Source organism: Solanum pennellii, chromosome 1, assembly GCF_001406875.1.
Source record: "Solanum pennellii chromosome 1, SPENNV200".
NCBI classification, from domain to species: Eukaryota; Viridiplantae; Streptophyta; class Magnoliopsida; order Solanales; family Solanaceae; genus Solanum; species Solanum pennellii.
This window is the reverse complement of record NC_028637.1, coordinates 73,842,127-73,852,416: the sequence shown is the minus strand read 5'-3', so window position 1 is coordinate 73,852,416 and position 10,290 is coordinate 73,842,127. Positions and strand designations below refer to the sequence as shown.

General features: G+C 34.2%; 1 protein-coding gene across 1 annotated transcript in view; it reads left to right on the top strand.

Moving 5' to 3' along the window:
* The first annotated feature begins 7,364 nt into the window (after positions 1-7,364).
* The window catches only part of LOC107023015, a 29,864-nt gene continuing 26,938 nt past the window's right edge, over positions 7,365-10,290 (top strand). The window contains exon 1 of the mRNA XM_015223578.1: positions 7,365-7,569. Within this exon, the coding sequence (XP_015079064.1) occupies positions 7,365-7,569 (205 nt within the window). The remainder of the gene's footprint in view (positions 7,570-10,290) is intronic.

Below are 10,290 nucleotides of genomic sequence, written 5' to 3'. Positions count from 1 at the left end.
GTGATGACTTCCAGATTTTGGGGAATAATAGATGTTGAATTTTAGAAGTTATTGAATTGGTTTTTATTAATGAGTTTAAGTCTTCCGCATTACTTTCTGTTGATATTATATTGAAATGTTAGGGTTTAGATTGGTTGGTTCGCTCACATAGGAGGGTAAGTGTGGGTGCCAGTCGCGGCTCGGTTTTGGGCCGTGACATGAAAAAACATCAAAATGATCCCCATTAAAAATTGTCACAAGGACTCTACGAGGGGCATCACAGATTTGTGATTCCGTCTACAAACTATAGAACCATGTCCATAAAACTCACAGGAAAATCTCAAGTTTTTTATTTTTGAACTACCAAATCTTTATATGGCTTGCACATCTATTAATTTACGGTCCATACTTGTTGTTTGTAGAAATAAAATCAAAAAATTTCAAAGTCTGTGTAAAATGACCTATGAGGCTCAACCCGCAATCCATAAGCCTTTTTACAATCTGTACTATCCATTTATAGGAAACATGATATCGAAATACCCTTTTTCTGATGTTTGATTTACAAATCCTTTCCACGAGCCGTAATTCCTTTTATGATCCGTAAACTTTGCTCGTAAATCAAAAAAAATATGTAGACTTTAAGTTTTCCACATTTTTCAAACCTGATATATATACTGATCGGAAACTTTTGAGGTGTTATAATTACGTCCTTCCGAACAGTCGCATCTCCTCTTATTTCTCATATTTTTCTTTTCAGACATAGGAACTAGTTATTTATTATTTATTTGTTTTTAATCTCATATATTTTAAATAAATTTTTTAAAAGGATGACTTCCGAATCTGGAGATGTTTTTATAATTTCCTTTATAAATGTTAACCTGGGATTTTGGAAAAGGAAGAAAGGAATTTTGGACAACAGGTTGTGTCCGTGGGTCTCCATCTATGGATTGTAGAAGCTTATACGGGCCATAGATGATATCTATAGAAGAGGAAACATAGTATTTGAAAATCCAAGTCCCAATACATCTTTTTGCAATTCACTAGGACGACTCGTCAATCTTTGTACGAGTCATAGATAGGTCTCGTAGATAGGTCCAAGACTTAGTGATATTTTAAGGGGTCAAATTGATTCTATGGTTGGTGTCTACATACCATGGGAAGTCCTATGAGTCATAGACTGGGTTCATAGTAAGTAGGTCCAAAAATTAAGGTTTCTAAACTTTTTTACGACTAACCGGTACAATCCATAGATAGGTCCAAACAATAGAAGGGCTCTGACAGTTATTTTAAGGGGCTTTTGATTCTTTTATTTGAACTTTTCAAACTAAAACTATGTATTTTTGTCTTCTATCCTAAGTCCTATATGAAGCTTCTAAACACTAAAACTATCCACTTTAACCCAATTGTCATAACTTCCAAAAAGAACTAATGAAATTCATCCTCCCAAATTATCTTAAGACTAAGGAATAAGAAGAAGGAAATGTTAGTTCAAGTTCGACAATCATCTATTTTTGGGGGTTTAAAGTATCAAGGTATGTGTGTATTCATCTATGGAGTCCGTTCCTTCATGGGGTCCACAAATTTTCTAATTTCTCAATTTAGTTTCAATTGATTAAGTTAGGGTTTGAATTCAATCTTTATGAGTTTGACTAAATTATGGTTTATTATTGCTTATTATGTTTTCTAATATGTGATTTAATTTTAATACATGATATTTAGTTGAAATTATGCTGACTAATTCCAAATTTATGATTTTCAACTATGAACTCATGAGCCTAATAACTACGAATTTGTGATGATAAATGATTTGGGATGCTTTGAACGAAAAGTATCTATATTATTGTGAAAAGTTTTCTGACAATATTATGATCATAATTGTGAAAGACATTTCTCACATATTGATTTTCATTGGTGAAAGGTTTTCTTATCCGTGTTGAGTTGTGTTTACAAAACTCTTCTATGTTTTGATCTAAAAAATGTGGATTGATATTGATCATTGTCTTTCCTATGTAATATTTATATTTAACTTTTATCTATTCCATTGGGATTTAGACTTAGCACCAAGAGGGCATTGAGCTGGAGGCTCAAATAGGATAGTCCCTAGTAGCTACATCTAGTCTCAATTTATTCCCCTCCCCCTCCCCCCCTCCCCTTCCCTCCAAGATTGTCTCAAATGACCTACCTAGTGAATTAACTTTTAGAAAAGATTATATGCATGGATTCTATGTTAGCAAGTAGATTCCCCATCTTTCAGTATGAGGGATATACCAGATTCCATGGTATATCTCTTACGGTCTTATTGTCGGTTAAAGTTAAGATCCCACAAAATGATTGTTTCTTCAAAGGTTATCTCTTATTTTAAATGCATTGTCTATATTTTATGATTCATATGTCATTGCTTCGTTAAGCTTATAAATATCCAAATATTGACCATGTCTATATGTTTTAAGTGATTCATGTTACCACGTCTGTTTTATGCACATTGGCCAATAGTTAGTACATTTTATGTACTAATGCATACTCTTGCCTACATTATTTCACTAATGTAGGGTCTCACGCGCCTGATCTCATATATGTGTATAGGTGGTTCCTTGACTTTAAAGATTGGTGAATCCTTATGTTTTAAGAATCGGGATACTTTTATAGTTTTATGTCATTTTTGTTTTCAGATTTTGTATGTGATGTATGACTTGTTAATCATGTATTAAGGTTAGTCAAAACAGAAACAGAAAGAAGATGAAAATAGACAGAAAAATAAAATAATCCGAGTCCATAAAACTACGTGTCTCCTTAAGAAATTTAATCCCCTCACTGTACCCGAGGTTATGGACTAATTATTCCCAACATAAAACGGATTAATCCTGTTAAAGAAGTAGCGGTACCTCAAACTTATATAACTTCAGCGAACTTAAGAACAGTAACAAGCCACACAGACTCATGACACTTTGTTTATGAGAGAAAATATATCCAGAGAGGAAAAATAATTTGAGTGTTTGCAAAAACAAAAATTGACTTCCTTTTATAGACATTTTCATCAAGAAACATGTCTGTTTAGACCTGTTTTTTTTAGAAGGTTGTGTCTTTTGGGAAAAATAACAAATTTTTGGAAAAATGTGTCTTTTGGAAAAATAACGACTTTTCAGAATTTAGACCGGGACGCGAATTTCAAATTGTGCCTAAATTAATTTATAAGAGAAAAGAAATTGATTAACAGGATTTATTTGATTAACAGAAATTGATTAAATAAATTTTGTCCAAGAAAATTTAACAATCACATCATTTGCCAAATCCGAAGCCGAAGCTGAGCGACGACAACGGCGCGAGAGGGCACCTTCTTCTTAAATCTCTAAGGAGTAAAGAAAGTGTTTCCTAATATAAGGACAACAAATTTCCTTTCTTTTACCGTTATGGGAGAAATGACTTTTCATTTGCTCTTTGCAAATGACTTTTCATTTTCCCTCCAAATTGATTCCCTCTTTTTTTTTTCCAATTATTCTCTTCTCTTTTTCTCATTCACACACTTTGTTAAACCTAACAAGAGTTACGTCCCTATCACTTTCCTTATGATGTACTAGATGAATTATTGAGACTTATGTTAAGACTTTCGCTTTGCCAAAACTCTTTGAAATTTGAAATGCTATCTTTTGAATTCTTATTTCTATTCTTGTATGATGTATGCTAAGTATCTTGTACAGGACCTCTCAGGATTCTATATGCCATGTTACCCCTTGGGTATACTTTGAAACTTAACAATTTAACTATCTAATTTAAAAACTTAAACTTTATTTTAGTGTGCTTCCATATTCCGACTAAAATTGTTAGATGTTGGATGACTTTGGATTTGTAATCAACTAGGATTCTGATAATTAATTTTTTTTTTCTTATTTGAACTAAACAAGAAGTTCTTAAATAATACATAATATAATAATAGTACCTATATTATAATATAATATCGAATTTTGACTTATTTCCTTATCATATGTTACTCTTCCTCGTCTTCTATTTGTATTTAGATAACCACATTTATGACAACTATATTTATCTTCCTTAACCGATTTGCTTAGTTTCACCTTGAATTTTTGAATATTATTAGTTTTCTATGATTTATAAAGACAAATTAATGGTTATACAAAATAATCATGTAATTTTTCTTGAGATTTTAATTTTTTTCTTGAACTTTATTTTATTTCTTTTCTTTTTATTACAATAAAATACTAATTTAACATGCCATTTTTAAACGTTATATTTTAATTTATCTAATTTTAAAATTTTGGCTAAAATCATCTGTATACTATAACTAAAATTTTAAGTATATCCTTATGTTACTTGAGTGAACAGAAAATATTTATGTATTATTTGAATAAATATTTTGGTTCTCTTTTCTATCTTTTTTTTATCATATAAATATTTTTCTTTGCTTTGAATGAATAGTCACTTTTCCGAATGTCAATGCTACATAGAAAGCAATCACTTCAAGGTAATGATCCGCGAGGTTCTTTTTGGAAATTTAAATTATTCGTATAATTTGAGTTAATTTATTTATGGTTAATGGTAAATAATGGAATTAATAGATAGTTAGTGGGCTAAAATGATCATTTATTTAAGATCCTATACCAATTGTACCACTTATATTAAAAATAAGTTGGTGAAATTTAATACTCTTAACTTTTAATTATTACTCAAAGAAATAGAGTAAAAGAAAACTACCCTAGACATGACTTCGTGCAAGATCGGAATCAAAAATTTGGCCTCCTGGTAAGCAACCTCAATTCAGATTCAATTTCTATTTTACATTGATGGATTATGGGTAGTTGTTTACAGTGATTACTTTTGGAATTATTGAAGAAAACCATTAGTGTATTAATCAATATAGTAGTAGCAATGTAAAGGGAGGATTGCCGCGATAATTCATGTATTATTATTAAATGGGTATAGTAGTAGTAATAGAATAGGGGAGGTGACAATGGTGTTTTCTATGATATTGAGGTTTTGTTTTGGCGGTTGCACCTATAATGGTGTTAGTTTTATATTTATATTATATTTCCCTATGTTTTATTGTCAAAGTTTTGGAGATTAAGAGAAACAAACTAATGGCTGGAATTAAAGAAGGCAACGAAAAAAAATAAAATAAATAAAATAAATTTTTTTGACAAAAGTATGGAATGAGAGGAAAATGCATATTGTTGTTGGTATGTACTATCTGTGAATTGCATGGCAAGAATTGGAAATTATTGGGATGTACAGTGGTTGGCCATAATGAGCCAATGATTGTCCATAGTGAGTCAATGATTGGTCATAATAAGCCAATCATTGGATTGGGATAAATGGTGTTGGAAAAAAAAAAGGGAGAAACAATTCTGCACATTTTCTGCTCGAATATACTTGGGTGTAAATTTCCTAGTTTTGATTATTAAATTGTAGTTCAAGTTTTGATATATTGGTATGTATATTTAAATATTAGATGAATAAGATTTTGTGAGGATCATTTACATGACGTTGGAAAATTTTGGGATACAATTCTAAACTTGAAACTTGAAAAACTATGATGGTTGAAATGTTAATTGACATCAAGAGTTACAAACATGATTATAAATGTGGGTGAATTTATAGTTCAAGGTTAAACATATAAAAATGTGGGTGTTGTTAGCTCTGATACCATTTTGTCACGACCCAAAAATCGGTGTGATGGCACTCGTCTTATCCCAACAAGACAAGTTAGCCTAAGACCCAATATCTAACAAAGTGCGGAAATAAACAACAATCCAACAACAATTTCTATTATGAAAATAAGTCAACTTAATTCAATCCCTAAAACCAGTTGTCACGTGCACAAGCCTCTAATATAAATATTTGAATTGAAATAAAATACGAGTTTAAAATGAAGTTGTCTCAGTAGGTGAAGTAGGTCGCGTCCAGCCTCTAACTGCCTCAATCTTAGCCGGACCTACTCTAATACCCTCCTTGGACACCACGTGCCCCAAGAATGCCACAGAAGTAAGTTAGAACTCACACTTTGAGAACTTGGCATACAACTTCTCTTCTCTCGACCTTTGAAGTACAATCCTCAGGTGTCGGACATGGTCCTCCTCAGTCTTGGAGTAAACCAAGATGTCATCGATGAAAACAATCACAAAAGAATAAAGGTATGGCCGAAACACCCCATTCATCAACTCCATGAATGTTTTAGGGGAATCAGTCAATCCGAAGGACATCATTAGGAACTCATAATGCCCATACCAGGTCCGAAAAGTTGTCTTAGGGATATCTGATGCCCTAATCTTCACTGATCATCGGAGTCTTCAATATATCTTTAGTCAGAGAAATTTGAACTTGAGGCAGCGGAGATGGCTTGAGTTGTTGAAAGACTATGATGTGACTATTCTGTATCATTCAGGGAAGGCCAATGTTGTGGCCGATGCTTTGAGTAGGAAGACTCCTAGCATGGGGAGTCTTGCATCGCTTAGTATTGAGAAGACACCATTGGCTAGGGATGTTCAGATGTTAGCTAACAGTCTTGTCCGGCTAAAGATTTTAGAGGAAAGTGATGGGATGATTGTTTTTATTGAGGCTTGATCTTCTTTAGTCGAGCAGATCTGTGCACACCAGTTTGATGATGAGAAGTTATGTCTCATTCGAGGCAAAGTATTGAGAGGGTAAGCCAAGGAGGTTGTCCTTGATTATGATGGCGTCTTGAGGATCGGAGGCATGATTATTGTGCCTAAAACAGGCGATTTTATTAGATTAATTCTTGAGGAGGCCCATTGTTCTCGATATTCTATCCATCTGGGGGCGGCGAAGATGTATCATGATCTGAGTCATCATTACTGGTGGTGTGGGCTGTAGAGAGATATTTCAGACTTCGTTTCAAGCTGTTTGACTTACCAATAGGTCAAGAGTGAGAACCAACGGCCCGCGGTGTATCGAAAAGGATGCCTATTCCTACTTTGAAGTGGGAGCGGATTACGATGGACTTTGTTGTGGGTTTGCCTACCACAGTGGGTGGTTATGACTTTCTTTGGGTTGTTGTTGATAGGCTGACCAAGTTTGCCCACTTCATTTTGGTTTGGGTGAAGTATACGACATAAAATTTAGTCGAGCGATATATCAGTTAGATTGTGCGACTACATGGAGTTCCTGTTTCTATCATATCAGATCGAGGTTAACTATTTACTTCTCACTTCACAAAGGTATTACAACATGGTCTGGGTACTCCGTTAGATATGACTACGACATTTCACCCTCAGACAGATGGTCAATTAGAGCGGACCATTCAGGTATTGGAAGATATGCTTCGAGCGTGTGTGATCAATTTTGGTGCTAGATAGGATCGACATTTACCCTTAACAGAGTTTGCCTACAATAACAGTTATCACTCTAGTATTCAGATGGCCCCATTTGACGCGCTGTATGGCAGAAGGTGTAGATCTCCGATTGGTTGGTTTAATTCGGCGGAGATGGACTCTTTGGATACAGATTTGCTTAGAGGTGCTATGGAGCAAGTTTGTATGATTCAGTATAGACTATTGACAGCTCAAAGTCGACAGAAGGGTTATGCAGATTTGAGAGTTAGAACCTTAGTGTTTATGGAGGGTGATTATGTTTGGCTGCGAGTATCACCCATGAAGGGTGTGATGAGGTTTGGAAATAAGGGCAAGCTTATCCCACAGTTCATTGGACCTTTTTAGATTTTTAGTCGAGTGGGAGAGGTGGCTTATAAGTTGGCGTTGCCACCTAGTTTGTCAGCAATTCATCCTGTTTTCCATGTCTCTATGCTTCAAAAGTGATGAATCTCATGTGCTTTCAATTGATTATGTGGAGCTAGGTCCAGACTTGACATTTGAGGAGAAGCCTATAGTTATATTAGATAGGTAGGTTCGAAATCTTGAGACCAAGGAGATTGATTCAGTGAAGGTGCAATGGAAGTTCCGGTCGGTGGGAGAGGCAACTTGGGAGATAGAGTCTGACATGCGTGTCAGATATCCTCAACTTTTCGAAGCTCCAAGTACTTTCATTCACCTTGTGTTCGAGGACGAACATGATTTTTAGTGGTGGATAATGTAATGACCCGCGAGGTCATTTTTGGATATTTGAATTATTCGTATAACTTGAGTTAATTTATTTATGGTTAATGGTAAATAATGGAATTAGTAGATAGTTAGTGGGCTAAAGTGATCATTTATTTAAGATCCTATACCAATTGTACCACTTATATTAAAAATAAGTTAGTGAAATTTAGTACTCTTAACTTATAATTATTATTAAAAGAAATAGAGTAAAAGAAAACTACCCTAGACGTGACTTCGTGCAAGATCGGAAACAAAAATTTGGCATCTTGGTAAGCAACCTCAATTCATATTCAATTTCTATTTTACATTGATGGATTATGGGTGGTTGTTTACAGTGATTAGTTTTGGAATTATTGAAGAAGGAGGATTGCCGCGATAATTCATGTATTATTATTAAATGGGTATAGTAGTAGTAATAGAAAAGGGGAGGTGGCAATGGTGTTTTCTATAATATTGAGGTTTTGTTCTGGCGATTGTGCACATATAATGGTGTTAGCATTATATTTATATTATATTTTCTTATGTTTTGTTGTCAAAGTTTTGGAGATTAAGATAAACAAAATTAATGGCTGGAATTAAAGAAGGCAACGAAAAAAAATAATAAAGTAAAATTTTTGACAGAAGTATGGAATGAGAGGAAAATGCATATTATTGTTGGTACGTGACTATCTGTGAATTGCATGGCAAGAATTGGAAATTATTGGGATATACAGTGGTGGCCCAATGATTGGCCATAATGAGCCAATCATTGGATTGGGATAAATGGTGTTGGAAAAAAAAAGAGGGAGAAACAATTCTGTACATTTTCTGTTCGAATATACTTGGGTGTAAATTTCCTAGTTTTGATTATTAAATTGTGGTTCAAGTTTTGATATATTGGTATGTATATTTAAATATTAGATGAATAAGATTTTGTGAGGACCATTTAAATTATGATATTGGAAAAATTTGGGATACAATTCTAAACTTGAAACTTGGAAAACTATGATGGTTGAAATGTTAATGACATCAAGAGTTACAAACTTGATTACAAATGTGGGTGAATTTTTAGTTCAAGGTTAAACATATAAAAATGTGGGTGTTGTTAGTTCCGAAACCTTATTGTGAATATATATACTTGAATAGATCCCATTGATTTGGAAGATCAACGGAAAGGGAAGACTCAAGTCCTAGAGTGATTATTCGATTGACAAAGTCAAGTGGATTTCTAAACTCTTGTTAAGCGTATGAAATTCGTGTATTTCCTTGTGTGGTGTTGAGAATGATTTGCAGATTTGTTGCATATTTGTTGGTGTTGTATTCCTTGTTGTAAATTATGTTTTGATATCGAAATGGTTATCTCCTCATTTTTATTTGAGCATGTCATTGCATTAAATCTGAGACATGGTTGTAATAAGAGGATGTACCATTTCGAGGGTCGTATCGTGCACTGCGATGGATATTATATTTCGAGGGACGTATCGCGCGTCGTGATGGTTACTATTATCGAGGGTCGTGTCGTGCACCGCTGTCACGACCCAAAACGGGTCGCGAGTGGCACCCACACTTAACCTACTATGTGAGCGAACCAACCAACCTAAACCCCAACATTTCAACCATAATCAACAAAATATAATGCGGAAGACTTTAACTCATTAATGAAAATCGATTAAATAACTTATAAAAACCCAATACTATTTATTCCCAAAACCTGGAAGTCATCACCACAAGAACATCTATCCTCAAATTACTAATCTAAGAGGATCTAAGAAGCTAAAATAAGTAAAAAGCTAGTCCATGCCGGAATCTCAAGGCATCAAGACATGAAGGAGAAGATCCAGTCCAAGCTAGAAGCAATAGCTCACCCTGAAATCTGGCTGGATGAAGACTGGCTAGAGTTGCGGTTGAGTTGAAGACGATGGCACGTTTGCTGCACTCCACAAATAACAAAGAAAAACAATTACAAGTAGGGGTCAGTAAAAAACACGAGTACTGAGTAGGTATCATCGGCCAACTCAAAATAGAAAACAGTATCTATCAGATAATAACATAAAATCAAACAATATTCTCAACAGGTGATAGCAACAAGTATAAGAATCATTTACAATATCACCAACCACATCTATGAGGACTCAAGCCTCCACACCATAATCTTTTGGAAACATGTTCTGTAGATTGAGTATATTAACTTATTTCAAGATTCATTATCTTTATCCCTCTCGTGTCGGTACGTGACACTCCGCTCCACTACTACTATCCTGGTGTC